Consider the following 26,723-nt stretch of genomic DNA (forward strand, 5'->3'; position numbering starts at 1 on the left):
TACATCCACCAATATAAGCTTGTTTCATAGCTTCAGTTCTTCTTTTCTGCGTGCTTCTAAACAACATGAGTAACCTTCTGAACTGCCATTTGTTTTAGGTATTCTAGCAACCATCAAGTCCAGCAATTTAATTATCTTATTTTGCGGTTGTTAATTTCTTAAAGCAGTATGGCACCAACCTTTTGGTCCCATTTTTTAATGCTAAGCCTGAATTAAAGACATGCAACTAAATATTCACATGTGCCTGCTATAGCCAAATACCTATGAGATATACATGTGAGTCATACAATATTGATAAGTATAGAAGAGTAAGGTGGAACAATTGAATGTTACATATGAGACTAGATTACTGATAGATGGCTAATGGGGCCTGGTGCATTGAGCAACATGAAAATTTACATTTCTTGCTCAGCTACAATGCCATAACTATTAAGTTGAATAGATGCAAACAATCCATCAAAAAAGTGACAACTTGTTTCTCCAATATAATGAAAGTACTGAATTTTAAACCTAATTGGTAGATCAGTTTGTGGATTTTGCTTTGTTATTACTATTACAGGAGAATACTGGATTGATCCCAAGCAAGGCTGCAAATTGGATGCTATCAAAGTACATTGCAACATGGAGACTGGAGAGACCTGTGTGCCTTCCAACCCCAGCAGGATTCCACGCAAGAACTGGTGGACAAACAAAAACACAGAGAGAAAGAAGCATGTGTGGTTTGGAGAGTCCATGGATGGTGGATTCCATGTAGGTACTTTTTGACTATAATGAAATAATGTAAAACAAAAGCATGAGGCGAGAAAACTGAAAAAAATAGGTAAAATGTGTTTAATTATCCACCATTGGACAACTGTAACAATGTTAAACAAAATGAAGTTCACTCTCTTTGTAACTCGAGATTAGATTTTATACTCAGCCCCTGTACGTTTTTGAAACTTTTAAAAAATATGATCATTATTTTTATATCAGTGCAGACCAAACTACCCTAGCTTTTCTACTAAAAGATACTATTTCTTTGGGTGGCCTGGTGGTACACAATTTAAAATGAGAATTAATACGTAAGTTCCTGTATCCAATGGAGTAGTCACCATAGTGATGAAGGTGGGGGGACCGGTGAAATTAGACTTTTTCCAGTATCAGAAAATATGATCAGATTGATACAGCAGCTTGTTTTGCATAACAGGAAAGAAATTCAGGCACAATGCTGACTCCTCCTGTTTTACAATACTGATATAAACCATTTTTTGTTCTGAGATACTTAGAATATGCATTGTTGATATGACAGTCCGTAGTTGTATTCTCTGTAATGTTCTTTACAATTAAAGCAAAGGTTCTAAACAAAGGTCCATTAACACCAGGAGTGGCTAATAAATGATACCCTGCCAATGACACCTGTGCTATGAAAATGAGTAAATAACAGAAATATCCCTTGAGTATAATTGAATGAATTCAGTGAATAATTTTATTTCTGCAGTTTAGCTATGGTGTCGATGCGTTATCAGAAGATACTGTTGAAATCCAAATTGGATTCCTTCGCCTTCTTGCCACTCAAGCATCCCAGAATATCACCTATCACTGTAAGAACAGTATTGCCTACCTGGATGCTGAGACTGGAAGTGTGGAAAAAGCTTTAAGGCTGATGAGTTGGGTCGATGTGGAGCTCAAAGCTGAAGGACGCAGCAGATTCACATACAATGTCCTTGAAGATGGTTGTACCGTATGTATCAAAAAGATGCTTATGCAAAATATATGTAAGAGTAGGCCATTCAGCCCATTGGTCATGACTGGCTTGATTGTGGTGTTAATTCCACCTAGTGGTCAGTCCCGAAAGCACTTAAATTGCAATCATCAAAAAGCTGTCTGTCACAGCTCTAAAAATATTCCATGATCCAGTCTCCACTACTTTGTATGGACAAAAATTCTAAAGTTATGACCTTTTAAGAAAATAAATTCCTCTTCATATTTGTTTTAAATAGGAAACCTATCCTTTTTGCATTTACCCTGTTGAACCCCCTCAGGTTCTTATATAATTAATTAGGATCGACTCTCATTCTTGTAAACTCCAATGAGAATAGGTCTGACTAATTCTCAAACATTAATTCATTCACCCCAAAGATCAGCCGACCAGATATCTTATATAAATCCCATTCTTCATAAGCTGCTTCCAATGTAAATATATCCTTCAATAAGTATGGGAACTAAAACTACAGAGTATTCCAGATTGGTAAAACCTATGTGCTGTACATTTGGAGCAAGATTTTCCTATTTTTATAGCTCAGCCCCCTTTGAAAAAAATCAACATTGCATTTGTGGATCTAATTACTTGCTGTACCTGCATGCTAACTCTATTTGATCCATAGAGTCATAGAGATATACAATATGGAAACAGACCTTTGGGTCCAACCCGTCAATGCCAACCAGATATCCTATATAAGTCTAGTCCTGTTTGCCAGCATTTTGGCCATATCCCTCCAAACCCTTCCTATTCATATACCCATCCAAATGCCTCTTCAATGTTGCAAGTGTATCAGCCTCCACCACATCCTCTGGCAGCTCATTGCATGCACGTATCACCCTCTGTGTGAAAAGGTTTCCCCTTAGGTCTCTTCTAAATCTTTCCCCTCTCACCTTAAACATATGTCCTCTAGTTTTTGACTTCCCCACCCCAGGGAAAAGACCTTGCCTATTTACCCTATCCCTGCCCCTCATGATATTATAAACCTCTATAAAGTCATGCCTCAGAGACTTGACCATCAGAGAAAACAGCCCCAGCTGATTCAGCCTCTCTGTATAGCTGAAATCCTCCAACCCTAGCAACATCCTCATTAATCTTTTCCAAACACTTTCAAGTTTCACAACATCCTTCCTGTAGCAGGGAGACCAGAAGGGGGAGAGAATGCTTCTTTTATGTTGTAGCATTCTCCAACCTCTCTCCATTTAAATATCATTCTATTTTTCTGTTCTTCCTGCCAAAGTGGGCAACCTTTTCCTTACTTTCATAGCTTCCAAATATTCACCCATTCACTTCACCAGCATATGTCCTTTTGAAGATTCATTGTAACCTCCTTACAACTTGCTTACCTATTTCACTGTATATATTCAGCAAAGCTATTATAATATAGTCAGCCCCTTTATTCCAAGTCATTAAAAATAGTAAATTATTGAAGCCCCAGCACAAGTCCCTGTGACACTGCACACGTTAGAATTGAACCTGTTTATCACAACTCCCTATTTCCTGTTAGTCAGCCAATCATACACATGCTAAAGAATCATCCTAACCACCATAATAATCTTATAATCTGCAGTACCCTTTTATGTGGTGCCTTATCAATACCTCTCAATAATCCAAATAGACTGCATCTATGCCCTTGTCCATCTTCTTACTTTGTCAATGAAATCTAATAAATTTGTCAAAAACAATTTCCTTTTCATCTTCTTGATTTTATTATAATTTTCCTGTTACTACGTATAATAAAGAAGTTTAGCATTTCTCCATAATAGGTTTTTGGCTAACTAGAATGAAGCTTCAGCTTTATTTCTTCCTGATTTCTTGCATCAAATTGTCATTATTAAAGATGTCCTATCGACTGAGATCTTTTCACTATCTGGGAAATTTTGGAAGGATTACAACAACTGCATCCACCTTTACTAGACAACTTCTTACACAAATTTGATTTTAGTGTGAAGGCCATTATGCCCAAAGAATGGTCAACCTTCTATTTCCATTAGAGCATTTAGTTGCCCATCAGCCTTATAGTATATTTTCCCTAGTGAACATGATTATTTTAAAAACCACACAACACCAGGTTATAGTTTAACAGGTTTAATTGGAAGCACTAGCTTTCGGAGAGCTGTCCCTTCATCAGGTGTTTGTGATGAAGGAGCAGTGCTCCAAAAGTTCGTGCTTCCAATTAAACCCATTGGACTATAACCTGGTGTTGTGTGATTTTTAACTTTGTACACCCCAGTCCAACACTGGCACCTCCAACTCATGATTATTTTAATTCTCCCTTCCTTTTGCATCTCTGACACCCCCTTCTAACCCCAACAGCGCACACACTTTTTTTCTACTATTCTTAGGATGCTTTTTGTGTCTGTATTCCACAGAGGAGATAGATACAAAATAATTGTTCTAAGTCTTTGCCATTTCATTGTTTCCTGAGACTCACTCCCTAATGAACAAATGCTCATTTTCATAATTCCGTCCACTTCGATATATTAATTGAGCTTTTGTTAGTTTTCTACTATTCTTCTATTTTTCTCTTTTTAATTTTTAAATGATCTTTTAAGTTTTCAAAATGTGCCCAACCATTATTAGGCTTAGTATTAATCTTTGCAGCAGTGTAGACTGTTTCTTCCTATTTGATATTATCTGTAACTTCCTTAGTTAGCCACAAATGATGTATCCTTCTCATCATGTCTTTCTTTCCCAAAGGAATTTCCATGAGTTGAAAGTTATAAAGTATTTCCCCAAATATTTGCCCCTGTTTTTGTTTCCCATCTTACCCTATTTTTCCCATACCAGATTTTCCAACACTAAAATAAAACAACGAACAATAGCTGCCAGAGATCTGAAACAAGAACAGAAATTGCTGGGAAAATTCAACAGGTCTAGCAGCACCTATGAGGAGAAAGCCAACTTAATATTTCAAATCTAGTTCTGATGAAGATTCACTCGACCCAAATCTTGTCTTCTCTCCACAGATGCTGCCAGGTCTGCTGGGTTTAGCCAAATATTTATGTTTTTGTTGCAGTTTTTCCAATTCTGTTTTCAAATATTTTTAATGTCTTTATTTAAGTATAAAATTCTAATTTCAGATCTACATTTCTCACTGTCAAACCAAGTGTGATATTTTTAGAACAGACATGTTATAATTTCTTATTAAGCGGATTCTTAGTTAAGAAGTTGTCAATGAATATTGTCTAAATACAGATTGCTCTGTCTAAAACAGACATTCATATTTAATTGCAGAATGCATTCTCCAAAATTGTCCAACCTTCACTATATAAACTCTTCTCCAGGGTATATTTGCTAGTTTAATGTGCAGGTGAGGTGGATTGACTATGCTAAATTGCCCTGTAATGTCCAGGGAAGTGAATTAGCCATGGTAAGTGTGGTGATGGAGTGGGTCTGGGTGGGATGCTCTTCGGAAAGTTAGTGTAGTCTTGATGGGCTGAATGGCTTGTTTCTGCACAGTAGGAATTCAGTGATTCTATTCTATGAGTCTGTCCAAAGATTAAATCTCCCATTGCAATACATTTCTTAAAAGCTCTTATTATTTATTGATTTATACTCTGCCCTTCAATATAGATCCTGTTAGGTGCTATAAATTAATCCCAGTGATTTATTCCCTTTTAATAATTTGAATCTCCACAAAACCTAATTCTCCATCTTGATCTCTCACCTAAGATTATTTTTCACTGAGAGTAAAAGTGTCTTAGTTCCCAATGGATATAGGCTTCTCTCTGATGAGAGATAGACAATGAGTTTAATATAATATTCATCATGCATCAGATAATGGACAAGTTTGAGAAGTGGGGCCTTCATGGAAATCTTAGCTGGTATGCGAAATGAGCCTGAACTGTTGTGTTCACTTTGCATTGCAAATTCAGCCATCTGTACTGATTTTAGAGGCTGAATAGACTGAGACCATTTTCCCTGGAGCACCAGAGGGTGATATTTATAAGATCATGAGCGGCATGGATGGGGTGAATAGTCAAGATCTTTTTTTTTCAGGGTAAGGAAATCCAAAATTAGAGAGCTTAAGTTTAAGGTGAAAGGGAAAATTTAAAAGAGACCTAAGGGGCAACTTTTTCACGCAGAAGGTGGTGCATGTGTGAATGAGCTGCCAGAGGAAATAGTAGAGGCTGGTTTTACAATTACAATGTTTAAAAGTCATCTGGATGGGTATATGAATAGCAAAGATTTAGAGGCACATGCGCCAGTGGGATCAGATCACTATCGGATATTGTTTAGTAGGCGGTGCAGTGGCTCAGTGGTTAGCAACACTGCTTCACAGCACCAGGGACTCAGGTTCGATTCCAGCCTCAGGTGACTGTCTGTCTGGAACTTGCACGTTCTCCCCGTGTCTGCGTGGGTTTCTTCTCGGGGCTCCAGTTTCCTCCTACAGTTCAAAGCTTCGTAGGTTAGGTGGATTGGCCAGGCTAAATTGTCCAGAGATGTGCAGGCTAGTTGAGTTATCCATGGCAAACACAGGATTATAGGATGGGGAGGTGTATCTGTGATGGAAGCGTTTCAGAGTGCCATGTGGACGTGATGGACCAAATGGCCTATTTCCACACCATAGGAATTCTATGATATCCAGGCAATGCAGATGAGTTGGATGGAAGGGTCTATTCCGTGCTGTATAATTCTATAACTAGCCAACCGCCTGCTCCTTTCTTTAATGATGCTCCAAAATGTCAAATCACTTTGATTATTCATACCAACCAAGGTAATTTTGAAATCATGACTCTGTAATTGCTATGGAAAACTCGGTTATTTCGATTTATATTATCGATTCATCAATCTTGTCATGACTATTCTGCGTGTTTCAGAAAAGGGCCTTTAATTTTGACATTTTACCATTTTTCTGTGCTCCAAACTTTGTCACTGGTGCATTATGATCTTTGCACACTCTGTATCTCCTTGTCATACTACGCCATGCTGTACTACTGCCTTAATCTGCTTATTCGACTTGCAAACTTCCCTCGTATGTAAGCCCTGTCAACTCCCACTGTTTAATTTAAAGCTCTGGCTACAGTCAAAGTTACACAATTCATCAGGACACTTCAGTCAGAATTGTTCAGCTGAAAGCCATCCCAACAATATACCTCCATCTTCTCCTTGTACTGATACCAATGTCCTCTGAATCAAAACCCATTTCTCCTACACCAGTCAATGAGCAATATATTTAATTCTTTATTCCTATTTCTTAATGCCAATTTGGTCAGTAACTTTGTGGTTTTATAATTAATATAAGCCCTTAGCTGCTTGCACTCCCTGAGCAGAATGTCTTTCTGAGACATTCTAAATTTAAAAAAATGTGTGTGTAGTGCAGTGACCCTACTGCACTGCACACACACACACAAACACACACCCCTACAGACCTATACACTCACACAGACCCTCTCTCATACACAAGCTCTCTCTCATACACTCACACATACAGTCTCACACCCTCGCCCCCAAACGTGGGGTGGCACGGTGGCTTAGTGGTTAGCACTGCTGCCTCACAGCACCAGGGACCTGGATTCGATTCCCGCCTCAGGCAACTGTCTGTGTGAAGTTTGCATGTTCTCCCTGTGTCTGTGTGGATTTCCTCCGGGTACTCCGGTTTCCTCCCACAGTCCAAAGATGTGCAGGTCAGGTGAATTGGCCAGGCTAAACTGTCCATACTGTTGGGCGCATTAGCCAGTGGTATATATAGGGCAGGGGAGTGGGATTGGGTGGGTTGCTGTTTGGACGGTCAGTGTGGACTTGTTGGGTCGAAGGGCCTGTTTCCATACTTTAGTGAATCTAATCTAATCTAAACACACCCTCTCATGGACTTACACTCACATTCATACATACTCTCTCACAGACACTCATAAACCATACACACACACACACATATATATAAGTTTGTGGGGTGAATTTGTACTTGCAGAATTACATTTTATTTTGCTCAAAAACTGCACAAATCCATGTAAGAGTCTGTAAATCCCTTTTTTTAGATTAGAATCAGTCTGAACATTGGGGCACAGACAGTCTCAACATGGTTATTTTAAAATATGAAAGACTTAATAAACAATCCAGGTCTTTTTTCAATATATAATTTACATCACACTGTTAACTTTTGCTATTAATTCTGTGTCTTATGATCTTATGCTCCACAACCACCTGATGAAGGAGCAGCGCTCTGAAAGCTAGTGTTTCCAAATAACCTGGTGTTGAGTGATTTTTAACTTTGTACACCCCAGTCCAACACCGGCGCTTCCAAATCATTTCTTAGTTCTGCCAATGTTGATAGTATAAACATGGAACATTACAATTGATTTCTTCCCCATCAACATTGCAAGTTCCTCTCCAACATGTTCTTGACCTTGGTATCACACAGGCAGCACAGCCTCATGTCTGCTTCAAAGAATCATGTCCATTCCCCTAACTACACTGATTGCTATTAAACCAACCTTGGAGGTCCAGGCAGTAGGAAAAAAGTTGACCACAACTATATTGTTCCTTTTTACTCCACCCATTTGAATGTGGCCATCACCATTTTCTTTTATATATGCAGGAATATAGAACTTATGAGCAGGAGCAGGCCCATTTAAACCAATTAATTTAGAATCTTGACGTTCATTCCAACTGATATGATTTATGTCAACAATATAGTTTATGAGATGAAACTAAAACTTTATTTCTGTTTGCTTATAGAGGCATACAGGAAATTGGAGCAAGACTATCATTGAATACAGAACACGGAAGACTCTTCGCTTGCCTATTGTGGATATTGCACCTTTGGATATTGGTGCTGAGCACCAGGAATTTGGTGTTGATATTGGGCCTGTCTGCTTCTTGTAAAGTTCACTTGAGAAAATTTTTTATCAGTGCTTAACTAAAACCAGACACAGCCTAACTAATTTCCATACTGCACTTATCCACATGCTTTTGTTTTGGACCTCCCAGGAGGAAATAATGTCCAAATCACTGCTCATCATTTTGACAGAAATTATAGAAAATATCAAGATGGAATATGCATAACAAGAGAATATTTTCACGTAAGTGTTCAAACAATAACTTATCTGTGGTGCCTAACACTGGGGTGAAATCAAGAAACATAATTCATGTGTTGAACATTTTCAACATAAAATTTGACAAACCTTTCTTACCAAGATGAGAATCAATATGTGCAGAACTTGCCCAGTTTCAACTACCTCATCATTGACAGAGACTGGGGTAGGTTTGATACTCCCACAGAAATGTTGCACTAGTCTTTTAAAGTTTTCCAGAAGCAATAAATTTGAGGATAATTCAAGGACAGGTGCTTTGTATGAACAATAAAGATATTATTGATACTGCTGGTAGACCAAAGTGAGCTAAATGTACTAAGTGCTCTGCATTTACTATATGTGTTCAGCCAATTATTCATTGGTGCTTGTGTTCTTGAGCCTGACTTTGGCTTTAAATTGGTGCTATTTTAAGTACAGACTTTCTAAAGTTTTCTCACTCCTTCATAATTTCTAACTTTTGCTGCAATGACTGCTCAACAATGCATTCCTTTCACATATATTCATTTATTGTTCAGTGCTAAGTCATCATCACTTTATCAGCTTGAAGATTAATGTTGGCCATTCATAGTTCTAAAAGTCAGCAAGTGGATAAAGGATATCAAAGATTCCATTGACTTACTTACAGAACTATCAGTTTGTTGTGAGGTGCGGTCAGGTTTTTTCTGTAATGGTATTTGAGTGCATATTTGTCATAAAAAAATTAAATAAAATATACTGAAAAATTACTTGTTTTCATTTCACTATTTTAAACTGGGTAACACCAGGATGACATGACAACAATATACTATATTGTCAGTGGAGCCAGGTTGGGAATTCGGAAAAATAACAAAAGGTAAAAATAGTTTTTGGCAGTGTACATAACTAAATCATATTAGGAAGGATTTGAAGCCACATCCTTGAGTCACATTATCTTCTCTCCATAAATTCAATTTATGCAGCAAAATGTTCCAAAATGCTTCACAGACGTGCAATCATATATCAAGCCAGCAAAAGATAGAATGAGCGATGACTAAAAGCTTGTTCAATCTGGTAAGTTTAAAAGAGAGGCTTAAAGGACAAAAAACATAGTGATTTGAAGAGGAAATACCAGAATTTTGGTGCACCCAAGGACATCAACATACACAAGAGACCAGAAATAGAAGAACACTTCAATTCTTGGAGGGTGAGCACTGGGGGAGATTACAGAGTTAGGGACTAGTGATGAAAGCCATTCTAGGTCAGTATGTATATTTATCATGTTGTAGTGTCATAAGCTCTTTCCTTCTGATTGATTCAGTATAAATCTGGCAAAAGGAAACTTATGTCTTTGCCAGCTGTGAAGGAAAATATCAATTTTATGGTAGAGTTCCCATTTAACTATGCCAAACCACACTGGTTTTAATAACATTATCTTTCTCTTCTGAATCATATTTACGATGTAGAATTTGTACTATTTAAAGCAAAGGGGAAAATTATAATAATCTAATGTTCGAGAAGCAGAGAAAGTCTGAAAGCAAACAAAAAAAACAGAAAAGCTGGGATTCCACACATGACATTTTAATACCAAAATGTGCATCTTTCATTGTTGACAGTTTGCATTTCTGACACTTCTCTGCAAGCTGTCCTTGACTCCTGGAGACTGCAGTTAAACCTACAAAGCAGTTTATATCCGAGACTTCCACATGCACCATCATTATTAAAATGCAAATCTGGCTCCTGGGAGTGAATTACCTGCGTTTGTCCCGGTTGAAGTCAAACGTGGATTTTCGCAGGCCAGATTCAGCTTCCAGACATGCGACCATTCACAAAATAGATCTTACCTGCTCATACGTGTTACAACTCCCCCAAAATCTACCAATTAGGAGGTACATTGTGCTTAAATTTGTTCCCTTGAGGCATTTTATTTACTTTGTACTTATAAGAAAGTTCAGCACTGTTATTGCAAAAACTTGGTTCCAAAATAGCTACACGTAGAAGCAAATTTGTTTTATCATTTCTTGTACAATTGGAGTTAGAAAGCAAATCAAACGGAGCTCTTGGAATGCTATGTTGCAGAGGTTGGCATTTAGTAAAGTGATACCTGCTTGAGCTTAACTTTAGAACTACAGAACTGTTAATCCCAGAAAAATATAGTCCTGATGGAGCTTGTTTTGGAGGCACCATTGTTTCCCTACAACATTTTCCTGATCCTTTGGAAAAGTATTGGAGAGTTTCCTGAATGCAAACATAACCAGTATTGTCTTTCAAATTAAAATATAATGCCACTTTTGGTAGCAAAAGGAATAGTATATCAAAGGGTGCAGAGCTTGCCCCTTCGGATTCAAGGGATAGTTGCCAAACTGCAAGCCAAGAAATTATTGTCAGCAGAAATCATTTCATTCCTACAGCATACAAAGAGTGTAGATCAAGAACTTGTATGTAGACATAATCTTAACAGTGTTAAAGGAAAAGTGAATCATACTGATGTGTAAAACATGCTAAAACATCAAACATATGAATGACCAACTTAAACAACAAAATGTGAAGATCCTGGGAAATAATATTGAAAGTAAAATATTAGGTTAGAATTAACATAACAAGTTTAGAACATTTTAGTTTCAAGTGGATCAAATTGACCTAAATCAAATCACATGCTTACCATTGCAGATGATTGTAACAGATTCTGCTTTAGGCAGCAAATATTCTGCGAATTGTAAATGGTAATGTCATCACAGTCCAACTGGACCAGAGAGCTGCTCTCTCAGAGACAACTGATGGTGGTTTAACTTGAGCTAAAACCTGAGGGTCAACACACTTCAGGCGAGGAGAGAGGTGAGGAGGAAGTAATCTCCATGGTGATCTTAGCCAGTGTGAGAAGTTGGTAAATTGTACAGGCCACACCAAACAATGTACAACTTTTAAATGCAGATGAATGGTGTGTTGTGGTTATGCATAATCCATTAACTAAATAACCACGTGCAGTAACTTTGCCGTAATTGGACCATTAGTCCCATGAATTGCCAATATGAACAAGTACTCATTATTTCCCACCATTGTTGCCAAATAAAACATGCAGACAGTCCAGACACAGTCCAGTGATATTGTTCAATTTAAAAGGATCTTTGCACAGAAGATTGAACAGTAAGAGCAAACTTGATTGCCCACATTTCTAAAGGAAGCCTTTGTTGATTCTGATCCTTTACATTGACTGAAATTGAGCAAAATTGAGCAATTTCCATGTCATTCCTGCTAATTCCAAATTTACCACACTTCCATAATATTTCTCTCTTAATTCAATTCATTTACACAACAAAAATTCATTTTCCTATTCCACTATCACAGTTTATTCTGTCAGCAAAACAAACTCCCTCTTCAATATTCAAGTCAGGTGTTGTGGTTCTGTTCGCCGAGCTGGAAGTTTTTGTTGCAAACGTTTCGTCCCCTGGCTAGGCGACATCATCAGTGCTTGGGAGCCTCCTGCGAAGCGCTTCTTTGATGTTTCCTCCGGTGTTTATAGTGGTCTGTCCTTGCCGCTTCCGGTTGTCAGTTTCAGCTGTCCGCTGTAGTGGTTGGTATATTGGGTCCAGGTCGATGTGTTTGTTGATGGAGTTTGTGGATGAATGCCATGCCTCTAGGAATTCCCTGGCTGTTCTCTGTCTGGCTTGCCCTATGATAGTAGTGTTGTCCCAGTCAAATTCACACACACGCAGACAACAAGCAACATGAATCCGACTGGGACAACACTACTATCATAGGGCAAGCCAGACAGAGAACAGCCAGGGAATTCCTAGAGGCATGGCATTCATCCACAAACTCCATCAACAAACACATCGACCTGGACCCAATAAACCAACGACTACAGCGGACAGCAGAAACTGACAACCGGAAGCGGCAGGGACAGACAACGAGAAACACCGGAGGAAACGTCAAAGAAGCGCTTCGCAGGAGGCTCCCAAGCACTGATGATGTCGCCTAACCAGGGGACGAAACGTTTTATGAGGGGAAGTAATATGGAGGCTAGAATTTGAAGAGGTCAAGTAAATTGTGTCATACACGATATTAATGTGTCGGAGACTGCAAGGAGGAAGAGTTAATATCAATGCAGGGAGAGCATGGAGGAGAAACATAAAAGAAAAACTAATAAGTTCAAGGCTGAAAGCTGAATCTGAGCTCAAGGATATTAGAGTCATAGAGTTATACAGCATAGAAACAGACCCTTCGGTCTAACTCGTCCATATAATATAGAACCTAGAACAGTACAGCCAATGATGTTGCACCGAACACAATGCCAAATTAAACTAATTCCCTCTGCCTGCCCTTGGTCCATATCCCTCCATTCCTTGCATATTCATGTGCCGATGTAAAAGTTTCTTAAATGCCCTATCTGCCTCCACCACCACCTCTAACAGTGCATTCCAGACTCCTACCACTCTCTGGCTCAGTGGTTAGCACTGCTGCCTCACAGCACCAAGGATCTGGGTTTGATTCCAGCCTCGGGTGACTGTCTGACTGGAGTTTGCACATTCTCCCCGTGTCTGCGTGACTTTCCTCTGGGTGCTCTGGTTTCCTCCTACAATCCAAAGATGTGCAGGTTAGGGCAATTAGCCGTACTAAATTGCCCATTGTGTTCAGGGATGTGTAAGTTAGGTGCATTAGTCTGAGGTAAATGTAGAATAATAGGGTCTGGGTGGGTTACTCTTTGGAGGGTCAGATTGGACTTGTTGGGCCAAATGGCCTGTTTGCACACTGTTAAGGATTTTATGATTCTATCTCCTTTGAGCTTTCCCCCTCTCACCTTGAATGCATGCCCCCTAGTTTTAGGCATTTAATTCGACTGGGACAACACTACTATCATAGGGCAAGCCAGACAGAGAACAGCCAGGGAATTCCTAGAGGCATGGCATTCATCCACAAACTCCATCAACAAACACATCGACCTGGACCCAATATACCAACCACTACAGCGGACAGCTGAAACTGACAACCGGAAGCGGCAGGGACAGACCACTATAAACACCGGAGGAAACATCAAAGAAGCGCTTCGCAGGAGGCTCCCAAGCACTGATGATGTTGCCTAGCCAGGGGACGAAATGTTTGCAACAAAAACTTCCAGCTCGGCGAACAGAACCACAACAACGAGCACTCGAGCTACAAATCTTCGCACAAACTTTCAAGTCAGGTATTGTCAGGGTTTGTTTTGAATGTTTTGATTAGATGCTTAAGAACTAGCCTATATATTATTAAGTTCTTTCAAAGCATAAATAATTAGCACAAATGAGAAGTATTCTTTATGCTTTCAGAAAAGATTTACAAGGATGTTGCCAGGGTTGGAGGATTTGAGCTATGGCGAGAGGCTGAACAGGCTGGGGCTGTTTTCCCTGGAGCGTCGGAGGCTGAGGGGTGACCTTATAGAGGTTTTCAAAATTATGAGGGGCATGGATAAGGTAAATAGGCAAAGTCTTTTCCCTGGGGTCAGAGAGTCCAGAACTAGAGGCCATAGGTTTAGGATGAGAGGGGAAAGATATAAAAGAGACCTACAGGGCAACTTTTTCACACAGAGGGTGGTACGTGTATGGAATCAGCTGCCAGATGAAGTGGAGGAGGCTGGTACAATTGCAACATTTAAGAGTCATTTGGATGGGTATATGAATAGGAAGGGTTTGGAGGGATATGGGCTGGGTGGTGGCAGGTGGGACTAGATTGGGTTGGGATATCTGGTCGGCATGGACGGGTTGGACCGAAGGGTCTGTTTCCATGCTGTACATCTCTATGACTCAATGACTCTATTGTGAAAATGCCATTTCAAACAAAGATGTGTGAGACTGAATTGGAGCAGTTCCTTACGGAAGGTACAGCCCTCTCAAGATACTGAAAGGGGAGAAGATGTATTTGGTTTTGGTATCCTTCTGGAAGTAATGGAACTGTCAGGGGGTAGATTATTGAATGTGAAGGATGGAAGGTGAGGGAAAGGGGAATAATATCATGATTTTGGAAGGGGAAGAAGCAGATAAAAGTGGCAATGTCATAAACTAAATGAGCATAACTGAGGGCTTTATCTACTATGGTGAAGGTGACTTCTCAATTGAGGTAAAAGGAAGGACACAGGAAAGGAAAGGAAGTGATCGAACAAATGTAACAGAGATGGAAAAGTGTACAGAAGGTCGGTGTGTGGGACTCTTGTCGATGTGCTGACGGAGTCAAAGATATTGGGTCAGAGGTTAATTCCAGGAACAGAGAGAAAGACGTTGAGCAAGTGCAGCATTAGGAATACCTTGGGTTTCAACCTATGACTGCACATTTATGGAACATGTTGAATATTCACTGTTTCAGTCTTAGTTGGGTCCCTTCCTTATTATTTTAGCTGTTACATCAATAACTGTGTTGGTCCCATTAACTCCTCACACCCTAAACTTGAACAGGACATCAACCTTGCTTCCAGTTTCTACAATTCCCTCATGTTCGCCTCATTTCCTCAATGTCTATTCTGTGTGGTATATGAATTTCAGTGATACCAGGAATGTAGGCCAAAATCTCAACTACGAGTGGACTAGAATAAATGGCATATCCCTCTGACTGTTTGAAACTGGTAGAGTACTAGACTAACAAACCTACAATGCAAGTCTTAGGATATAGATTTTTACATTTGACATGATTCTGAGATGGGACAGTGCTTAATAAACCACGAGTGAACTAGGAATTACCAGTCAATTTAAGATCCTTAGTTGTGCTTGCAATGTGGCTTATTTGTGCATGTTCGAAGCTACACACACTCATACGCAGGTACCTGACCTCTGCAAACAGAATGAATATTGTACTTTTATTAATTAAATTAAAACTTTTAGAGGACAACTATTCACTGGTATTTTCCCATTAACTAATCATTATCAATTTACTTTAGAACTTAAAAGCTTGAGAGATTAATGACGTCCTGGTACATTCTCCGTGGCTATACTTTGACACCACTTGCAATTAATCAGCCCCCTTTTGCTAGCACAGTATCAATTATTATTCCCTTTGAAGTTTGGTATTCTTGCCACTGCACTGTTAAGCTTTAAGGACATGTCTGTTCATTAAAGCAATTAAATACTTTTTGGTTATGGTTCAGACAAAAATGTCAACAAAGCAACTTTGTTCTTCCAATGCTGTCATGGGATTTTCAATGTTCCCTTAAATAAACAGGCAGGGTTTTGGTTTAGTATTTTACCTATATGGAATCTCAATGGCATTTATAGAGTATTTCAGCATAGCTAATGTGCACACATCCTGAAATGGAAATGGAACTATTGACTTAGAATTAAAGGTGCTATCACTGAACCAAGGCTATATTATGTACATAAAACACAAACAGAAAATATATATTTTTAAAAATGGTGTCTTCAATCTATTAGTATTCAGTATAATATACAGCATGAAATAATTTTCACATTCAAACTGAATTTTACGGATGACTCAGGCCATGATAAATTTATATTAATTAATGAACAAAATGTTTAATGAACTGAACATGTGCCAGAAAGGCATGAGGAAGCGAGAAAGTTATTATGCGGAACAGAGAGATAGCAGACTAATTGAATATGTACTTTAATTCTGTCTTTACAAATGAGAACATGAACAACATACCAAAAATGTCAGGGAACATGAGGTCTAGTGAAAAAGAGGAACTGGAGGAAATCAATTTAGTACGAAAATGGTGTTGGGGAACTTGATAGTATTAAAGCATGATAAATCTCTAGGGCCCGATAACCTACATCCCAGTGTAATAAGAAAATGGTTCTAGAAATAGTACATGCATTGGTGGTCACCTTTCAAGATAATTTCCAAAACAATTCCAATGGATTCGTAGGTTGCTAATGTAATCCCACTATTCGAAAAACAGAGAATTATAGACCATTTAGCCTGACATCAGTAGTGGGGAGAGTCCATTTTGACTTTGACTGCAAAAACAGGAGGGCATTTAATTTAAAGGTGACAGATTGGGAAAGGGAGGGTAGAGCAACAAGGCTTGTCTATCTGTGTGTACCAGCCACTGAATGTATATTTGTAGGTTTAGCAGGCAGTGAAGAAGGCAAATAGTACTTTGACCTTTACTGTGAGATGATTTGAATACAGGAGCAAGGATGTCTTTCTGCAATTGGATAGGGCCTAGGTGAGACAATGGACAAAGGATTTGAATGCAGTTTTGGCCTCCTTATCTCAGGAAAGGTGTCTATGGAGGGAATGCAATGAAGATCGTCAGACTGAGTCCTGTGATGGCCGGATTGACATATCAATTAGAAATAAAGTCACTGGAGTTTTGAAGTAAGAAGGAGGATCTCATAGAAACTTATAAAATTCTAACAGGACTACACAGGATTATTGCAGAAACGATGTTCCTGATGACTGGGGAATCCAGAACAAGGAGTCACAATCTACTGACATGGCATAGGTCATTTAGGACTAAGAGGAGGGAGAAATTGCTTCACCCAAAGATCGGTGAGAGTGTGGAACTCCCTGATACACAAAGTGCTTGAGGTCAAAATATTGAATATTTTCAAGAGGAATTAGATATAATTCTTTGGGCTAAAGGGATTAGAGAAAGTGGGAATAGAGTAGTGAGTTGATTAACCATGATCATACTAAAGGGTGGAGCAGGATCACAAAGCTGAATGGCCTACTCCTGTCGCTATTTTTCTATGTTTCTAAAACCGTGCATGCTTTACAAACAATTTGAAGTCTGCTCCCAAGGAGCTGTATAGAGAATTAAACTACTGACGAGAAAAAAAATTTATTTGGCACGGAACAAAGCTGAACAGCATGCAGGAAACTTTAGCAACAACAGATGTGAGGATTGAGGATGAGATTATAATTTGGCACAGGACATTAATTATCTAGGCTGTGAGGCAGCCAGAATGGCGAGGAAACGATGAAAACCAACAACAGAAGCAATAGCACAAGAAAAGTAGCACTGAAAGCCTCAATGTTTCCACAAAGTGGCCCTTCACTTTTAGGGGGTCACCTCTCAACCTCATGGCTCGAGGAGTTACATTGTGCTTGTTCATGGTACCTGATCAACTCTAACGTACAACATAACAAGTACTCGTGGAGAGGTTCTTTGTTTCACTACCAAGAAACAGTATGACTAGTCTGTCAAAAACGACTGAGAGATACGTGATTTATCCAAACAGAAGCACAAAGCTTTCACAGATGGGAAACTTCAACACACCTCGAGAGCAAAGCAGCAGTCCTGCAGCTAAAGGAAGGTAATGACAAAAACAAACTGCAGTTGCTGGAATCTAAGGTAGACAAGCAGGAGGCTGGAAGGACGTGGTTGGCACGGTAGCTCAATGGTTAGTACTGCTACCTCACAGCGCCCAGGACCCGGGTCCAATACCAGCTTTAAGCGACTGTCCGTGTGGAGTTTGCACATTGGGTTTTTTCCAGGTGGAAATGTGTTGCTGGAAAAGCGCAGCAGGTCAGGCAGCATCTAGGGAACAGGAGAATCGACGTTTCGGGCATTAGCCCTTCTTCAGGAATGAGGAAAGTTGGTCCAGCAGGCTAAGATAAAGGATAGGGAGGAGGGACTTGGGGGAGGGGCGTCGGAAATGTGATAGGTGGAAAGAGGTCAAGGTGAGGGTGATAGGTCAGACGGAGGTGGGGGCGGTGAGGTCGGGAAGAAGATTGCAGGTTAGGAAGGCGGTGCTGAATTCGATGGATTAGACGGAGACAAGGTGGGGGGAGGGGAAATGAGGAAACTGGTGAAACCCGAGTTCATCCCTTGTGGTTGGAGGATTCCTAGCCGGAACGACGGTTGGAGGAAGAACGCCTCATCTTCCAGCTAGGAACCCTCCAACCACAAGGGATGAACTCGGATTTCACCAGTTTCCTCATTCCCCCTCCCCCCACCTTGTCTCAGTCAAATCCATCGAACTCAGCACCGCCTTACTAATCTGCAATCTTCTTCCTGACCTCTCCGCCCCCACCCCAGTCTGAGTGGAGGTTGGGTTGGTGGGGGGTGTGGATCTGACGAGGGAGTCACGGAGGGAGTGGTCTTTACGGAATGCTGATAGGGGAGGGGAGGGAAATATATCCTTGGTGGTGGGGTCCGTTTGGAGGTGGCGGAAATGGCGGCGGATGATGCGCTGTACATGGAGGTTAGTGGGGTGGTAGGTGAGGTGCTCTGGTTTCCTCCCACAGTTCAAAAATGTGCAGGTTAGGTGAATTGGGCATGCTAAATTGCCCATAGCATTCAGGGATGTGTAGGTCAGAGGCACACGTAGGGAAATGGGTCTGAATGGGATACTCTCCGGAGGGTCGGTGTGGACTTGTTGTGCCAAATGGCCTATTTCCACACTCTAGGGATTCTATGAAAATACAGTATGCTCGGCAGCATCAGAAGGTGGAGAAGGCAATGTTTTGGTTGTACCCCTTGTTCAGGACTGGGTGTAAGGGGAGCTGCAGATAAAGTGGAGGGGGGGTGGGGAGGTTTGGGGTGGGGTGGGGTGGTGAAGTAAGGATAGGTGCAAAGAGCTGGAGGACTGAAGAGATCACAGTGCTGCAGCCTCCTGCTTGTCTGCTTTGGATTCCAGCATCTGCTTTTTGCTTGTCTCTAAGTTTGTACCACTGCAAAGTCTCTTCAAAGGATGGTCACTTTGAAGACGTTCTCTGCCTCCCTCAGACATGCACTGATTGAGTCCCTTTCTCACTGCCACAGCGCTGTGACCTCTTCAGGAACCTCTAGCTCTTTGTACTATTCCCTACCTCACCTCCCCACCCTTTATCTGCAGCTCCCCTTACATCCACACCGCATCCTGAAAAATAGAAGTAATGGCAAAGGAAAGTAAAATAACAAATACTAGGTAAAAAGAGCACAGGGTATCAAGAACATTAAACACCACCACCGCGTGTTGTTCCAAGACAATTTATATCCCAAGGGCCCACCCACTACACATCCAGCACTTAGGGAGCTTACAAGGGCAGGGAGGGAATCTATGATGACTAGAAAAAACATTTTGGAGAACTCAGCTGAGATTCTCTGTTTGACCACACACCCTCACCTCCAGTCAATACCACATCTGGATTAGTCTTAGTGCCATCTCGGTGCAGACTGACATTGGAAAATTCCGTGAATTGCTAAAAAAAGGCAATTAAGTCTCTGGGGCAGACTGAATCCCTGCTGAAATTCTAAATGTAACAGAAATGTATTCCTAGCACCATCTTATATCACTCATCTAGTAAGAGAAGTGGATGCCATGGAATCTCAGGGACATTGTGTTCATGTCTGAATTTATAAACGGAGACAAGTCCCTGCACGACAGGAAAGTTTCCCTATTATCTCTCACAAGGAAGACCATTGTAAGGATTCTCCTAATTTGCCAAAGCCTAGCACTTGAACAGTTCCTTCTAGAGATGGAATGTGATTGCTGTGCCTCAAGAGAAAACACAGACATAACCTTGGCTTTGTGACACATCCAAGAAAATGCAAGAATCGCACCAACTCTGGACATGACCTTTTTAACTTCAGATGTGAGAATACTCCTTAACTGTGATTGCCCTTTTTGAAATTTGTGACTATCTTTTGCCAAAGCAACTGCTGAAGTTCAAACTCAGTAATGGGGAGATTCTCAGGTGGACAACAGAACTGCTTTATGGATGTTCTCAAACAGATTGAAAAAGTCAAACATTCCTATCAACTACTGCGAGACAATGAATTATGACTGAGGGGAAATGGAGAAAGCTCTTTAAGGAAGGTAACGAACTCAGAGTGACTTTGTCAGAAACATACAGAAACAATGTTAAAGCATCCGGGAAAGCACAAAAACCTCTTTACAAATTCAAACCGCCCAAGAATCACTTTCTCTACTGTGTGTCAGAGCCTGTAAATTGCATATTAGATTTTGTCAGCATTGATCAAATGGAAAGCAAGCAAGACATCCTTGATCCTGAGGGACTGTTTAAGAAGTACAAAAAAATATAGAATTCACTTAACGATGAGAAAAACATTTCTTACTGGCATAGAGTGTGATAAGCAGCATGCAAACAACTTTAATAAGAACAGATTCAAGAATTGAAGATGAGATTATATAATTGGCAGAAGACAGCAATTATCCAGATGTGAGAGAGATGGAACAGTGAGAAACTGATGAGAAACCAGAAACTAAAAAGTTACCAATGAATACTCTTGGAAAAAAAAGACCACAGCTTGAAACAAAATTGTGTTTTATAAAACCCCAAGCTGTCATCCTTAATTACTTTCTTCAACATCAAAAGTTGCAGAAATGTATGATCTGTTTGGGAAGACTTGTTGGTCTAGACTCCAATTACATTAAATAAACATTGGAATGAGTCTTGTATAATCTCCCACATTTTGTTCTGACATCGAGACAAACTGTGTGGGCCAACAGCATGCAAATACAGATCCAGAAGCTGATTGCTGAAAATGACAGCCGTATTAGAAGAACAGGAGGAGCTTTGTTACTTCAAGTTATAGACATTTTAATGACATTGTGGTGAAGTAGAAGGCATCTTGATTGTACCACTCAATCATTTCACAGTCAATCTGTAACAACAATCTGATGCTCTGTGTTTGTAAAACGACATACACAAGCCACACCCATCTCTAATTTGTAATTGTCTTGTTCAATTCTTGGATAAACAGAAGCACCATGTTTTCCGTAAGTTCCATAAGTAATATTACAACCTTTTTAATTTGATCATTGTTTTAATTTTGTCATATCCTTATTATGAGAATGGAACTCTAGTGGTTTGGCCTATTCTCTTCCTGGCTTCCCAGTTTCCTGTCATTTCTAATCGTGTGTATGGGGTTTTCCAGCTTGTTCTGTTCTTTCTTCTGGTTTCTTGCTTTCATCCATATTTTCTTGGCTTTGCTTTTCTGCTCTCTCTCTTATTCTCCCTTTTCAAATTCCTGACTCATTACCACAACAAAAGGTAACATAAAGTGTACTAGTTAAAGTTTATAGGATTGAAAGTACATTACTCATTCCAGGTGAATATAAGATTCCATCTGGAAACCAGGCTTCAGAGTCGATTTAGAGGAAAAAGCAGATTTAGCTAAGCTTGGAGTCCAACTATAGTGTGACCAGTTAGATCTTAGCAGATTGACTTGACATTAACAGCAAGCTGTTTCTTCACAGATTGAAAGAAGGGAGTCCAGAAATTACGATTCAATCATTTAAAAAAGAAAACAAATGGATGCACATGGCTGGGGCCCTCTTGTGGCACAGTGGTAGTGTCCCTACTCCTGGACCTAGACACCCAGGTTCAAGCCCCACCTGCTCCAGAGGTGTGTAATAACATCCCTGAACAGGTTGTTTTGAAAAATAGATGGAAAGTACATTGCTTTCACTGAAATGTATCAGCTCCTGTTCAGAGAAAAATGATGAAACAAAGAACAGGATTGTTGATTGAAAGCTGGAACCTGAAATTCAGAACTATTATAAAGTTGCAAGTGTGAATTCAAGGAGAAAGAGATCCCCAAGACTCATGAGACCAGCCATTTTAATGATTTGGAGATGGGTTTGCCACCCCATTAATGGCTGATGGGGCGAGAACAGAGGTGGGTCTGATTTCACGTCACCACGGCAACTGTTAGCATGGACGATCAGAAACTGCTTTATTGCCCCAATACATCTGGGGAGTCAGAGGTCTGAACTGTGAAGGACAGCCCTCGAATTTTCAGGGGCAGACTCCGATGTTCTGCTGTTCAAAGCTGTTAGAGGTTATAGGGAAATGTGTGGCATAGAAACAGGTAAAGGATTATCATTTTTAATTCCAGGCTTTCACTAGGGAAAAGAGACCTTGTTTAAAACACAAACTGTTGGTCCCAAGAGAGAAAGGATTAAGTTTTTCAAATAATAGAGTAAAACCAACCCCATCTAACAGAGACTGAAAACAACAAACGCTGGAGATCACAGCAGGGTCTGGCAGCATCCATGGTGAGATAGTATGCTAGTGTTGGAGTCTAGATGACTCTTCATCAGAGCTGAAGTGAAGTGTGGAAGAGTCTGCATTTATACTATAGCAGAGGGGGAGTCATTGGAGTGCTGGGGGAGAAAGGATATTGATAGTTCAGATTAAGTGATCGGAATGTGAGAATGGCAGAACAAAGGTGTGTCTAACTGCCAAACGGTCCCCCTGGAGTGGGGAGAGAGGACATGGTGACAGAGAGTGTCAACAAGTAAAGCTAAAAGAAAGGGAAGGAATTGGTTCACAATTTTGGGGTGGCACGGTGGCTCAGTAGTTAGCACTGTTGCCTCACAGTGCCAGGGACCTGAGTTTAATTCCTACCTCAGGCAATTGTCTGTGTGGACTTTGCACATTCTCCCTGTGTCTGTGTAGGTTTCCTCTGGGTTCTCCAGTTTCCTCCTGCAGTCTAAAGATGTGCAGGTTAGGTGAATTGGCCAAGGTAAATTGCCTGTAGTGTTAGGTGCATTAATAAGGAGTAAATATAGGGGAATGGGTCTGAGTGGGTTGGCGTGGACTTGTTGGGTCAAAGGGCCTGTTTCCATGCTGTAGAGAATGTAATCTAATTATTAAACCCAGAAGGTTGTAACATGCCTGGTTTGAAGATGAGATGTTGCTCCTCCAGTTTTCACTGTGATTTGCTGGAACATTGCAGCTAATCATTTTAACAAGGCATCCAGCTGCCTGTCCTCAGCATGCTGCAGTGTTCCAGTGCATCACGACACAAACTGGAGGAGCAACATCTCATCTTGTGGTACAGTGGTTAGCATTGCTGCCTCGCAGTGCCAGAGACCCGGGTTCAATTCCCGCCTCAGGCGACTGACTGTGTGGAGTTTGCACATTCTCCCTGTGTCTGCGTGGGTTTCCTCCGGGTGCTCCGGTTTCCTCCCACAATCCAAAGATGTGCAGGTCAGGTGAATTGGCCATGTGAAATTGTCCGTAATGTTAGGTAAGGGGTAAATGTAGGGGTATGGGTGGTTTGCGCTTCGGCGGGTCGGTGTGGACTTGTTGGGCCGAAGGGCCTGTTTCCACACTGTAAAGTAATCTAATCTAATCTTCAAACCAGGCACTTTACAATCTTCTGGGCTCAATATTGAACCCATTCAAATTGTGAACCCATTCCTTCCCTTTCTTTTACCATTGCTTGTTACATGCTCAGTCACCATGTCCTCTCTCCCCTCCCCCCACCCAAGGGCGACTGTCTGTCCGTTCCAGTCTGGCAGTTAGATGCATCATTGTTCTGCATCCTCACATTCTGATCACGTAATCTGAACTATCAACGTCCTTTCTCCGCCAGCACTCCACAACCCCCTCTGCTATAGCATAAACGCTGTCCCCTCCACATTTCACTTCAGCTCTGATGAAGAGTCATTTAGGCTCGAAACATTAGCTTGCTCTCTCTCTCTCTCTGCATGGATGCTACCTGACCTGCTGTGATCTCCAGCAATTTTTGTTTTCAGTTCAGATTCCAGTATCTGCAGTATAAAGAACAAAGAACAAAGAAAGTTTACAGCTTAGGAATAGGCCCTTCGGCCCTCCAAGCCTGAGCCGATCCAAATGCTATCCTAAACCTATCGCCCAATTCCTAAGCATCTGCATCCCACTGCTCCCCACCAGATGCATCTTAAAAGAATCTACTGTGCCTGCCTCTACTACTTCTGCTGGCAATGCGTTCCAGACACCTACCACCCTCTGTATAAAGTACTTTCCATGTGTACCCCCTTATACTTTTCACCTCTCACCTTGAACGTGTGACCTCTCATTATTAAATCCCTCACCCTGGGAAAAAGCTTGTCTCTATCCACCTTGTCTATACCCTTCATGATTTTGTCGACCTCAATCAGGTCGCCCCCTCAATCTCCTTTTTTCTAATGAAAACAATCCTAACCTACTCAACCTCTCTCCATAGCTAGCACCTCCCATACCAGGCAACATCCTTGCAAACCTTCTCTACACCCTCTCCAAAGTGGCCACATCTTTTTTGTAATGTGGCGACCAGAACTGTACACAGTATTCTAAATGCAGCCGAACCAAAGTCTTGTACAATTTTAACATGATCTGCCAGCTCTTATACTCAATACCCTGTCCGATGAAGGCAAGCATACCATTTGCCTTCTTGACCACTCTATCCACCAGTGCAGCCATCTCCAGGGCACAATGGACCTGAACTCCCAGATCTTTCTGATCATCAACTTTTCCAAAGGCTCATCCTTTTACAGTACAGTTCACTCTAGAATTAGTCTTCCCAAAATGCATCTCCTCACATTTGTCTGAATTGAACTCCATCTGCCACTTTACCGCCCAACTCTCCAGTCTATCTATATTTTCCTGCATTCTCTGACAGTCCCTTATGCTTTCTGCTACTCCACCAATCTTCGTGTCATCTGCAAACTTACTGATCAGACCAACAATGCCCTCTTCCAGATCATTTATGTATATTACAAACAAGTGTCCTCCAGCACTGATCCCTGTAAAACACCACCTTTCTCCATTTCAAGAAACTCCCTTTAACCACTACTCTGTCTCCTGTTGCTAAACCAGTGCTTTATTCACCTAGCTAGAACACCCTGCACACCATGTGACTTCACTTTCTCCATTAGGTTACCATGGGGAATTTTATCAAACGCCTTACTAAAGTCCATGTATGTGATATCAACAGCCCTTCCTTCATCTAATAACTTGGTCACTTCCTCAAAGAACTCTACTAAGTTGGTAAGGCATGATCTCCCCCGCACAAAATCAAGTTGCCTATCACTGATAAACCCATTCTTTTCCAAATATAAATAGATTTTATCCCTCTGTACCTTCTCCAGTAACTTTGCCACCACTGACATCAGGGTCACTGGCCTGTAGTTACCTGGAATATCCCTACTACCCTTCTTGTATAAGGGGACAACATTAGCAACTCTCCAGTCCTGTGTTTAGGGATGCTACAAATAGATCTGTCAGAGCCCCAGCTATTTCCTCTCTCACCTCCGTCAGCAACCTGGGATAGATCCCATCCAGTCCTGGGAATTTGTCCAAATTCATATCCTTTAACCTACCCACCACATCTTCCCCCCTTATGTCAATGTGATCCAGAGTAAACAAACTTCTATCTCTAATCTCAACATTCATCATGTCCCTCTCCTCAGTGAAAACTGATGCAAAGTAATCATCAAGAATCTCACTCATTTTCACAGGTTTGACACACAACCTTCCTTCCTTATCCTTTAGTGGATCAATCCTTTATCTTGTTACCCTCTTGCTTCTTACATATGCATAAAAGGCCTTTGGATTCTCCTTAATTCTGCTCACTAAAGTTATTTCATGACCCTTTTAGCCCGCTGGATTCCTCATTTAAGATTGGTCCTACTCTCCTGATATTCATCCAAGGCCCATTCTGTTTTTAGCTGCCTGGACCTTACGTACACTTCCCTTTTCCTCTTGGCTAGTTGCACGATTTCTCCTGTCATCCATGGTTCATGAATCTTGCCTTTTCTATGCCTTGTTTTCAAGGGACATGAACTGAAAAATGTGTTGCTGGAAAAGCGCAGCAGGTCAGGCAGCATCCAAGGAGCAGGAGAATTGATGTTTCGGGCATAAGCCCTTCTTCAGGAATGAGGAGGTTGTGCCAAGCAGGCTAAGATAAAAGGTAGGGAGGAGGGACTTGGGGAAGGGGCGTTGGAAATGCGATAGGTGAAAGGAGGTTAAGGTGAGGGTGATAGGCCGGAGAGGGGGCGGGGGCAGAGAGGTCGGGAAGAAGATTGCAGGTCAAGAAGGCGGTGCTGAGTCTTAGGGTTGGGACTGAGAAAAGGTGGGGGATGAGGAAATGAGAAAGCTGGAGAAATCTACATTCATCCCCTGTGGCTGGAGGGTTCCTAGGCGGAAGATGAGGCGCTCTTCCTCCAGGCGTCGTGTTGCCATGGTCTGGTGATGGAGGAGGCCAAGGAACTGCATGTCCTTGGCAGAGTGGGAGGGGGAGTTAAAGTGTTCAGCCACGGGGCGGTTGGGTTGGTTGGTGCGGGTGTCCCAGAGGTGTTCTCTGAAAC

General features: G+C 41.1%; 1 protein-coding gene and 1 long non-coding RNA gene across 3 annotated transcripts in view; one reads left to right on the forward strand and one right to left on the reverse strand.

Moving 5' to 3' along the window:
- The window catches only part of LOC122556849 (collagen alpha-1(I) chain-like), a 181,518-nt gene extending 172,018 nt beyond the window's left edge, over positions 1–9,500 (forward strand). For both annotated transcript variants that reach the window (XM_043704102.1, XM_043704103.1), the window contains 3 exons: positions 560–750; positions 1,478–1,720; positions 8,420–9,500. In XM_043704102.1, the coding sequence (XP_043560037.1) occupies positions 560–750; positions 1,478–1,720; positions 8,420–8,566 (581 nt within the window). In that variant the 3' untranslated portion in view covers positions 8,567–9,500. The remainder of the gene's footprint in view (positions 1–559; positions 751–1,477; positions 1,721–8,419) is intronic.
- Positions 1–26,723, reverse strand: part of LOC122556850 — a 61,281-nt gene that overhangs the window by 29,420 nt on the left and 5,138 nt on the right. Inside the window, exon 2 of the long non-coding RNA XR_006313675.1 lies at positions 24,702–24,707. This is a non-coding gene — a long non-coding RNA (uncharacterized LOC122556850). The remainder of the gene's footprint in view (positions 1–24,701; positions 24,708–26,723) is intronic.

Source organism: Chiloscyllium plagiosum, chromosome 14, assembly GCF_004010195.1.
Source record: "Chiloscyllium plagiosum isolate BGI_BamShark_2017 chromosome 14, ASM401019v2, whole genome shotgun sequence".
NCBI lineage: Eukaryota > Metazoa > Chordata > Chondrichthyes > Orectolobiformes > Hemiscylliidae > Chiloscyllium > Chiloscyllium plagiosum.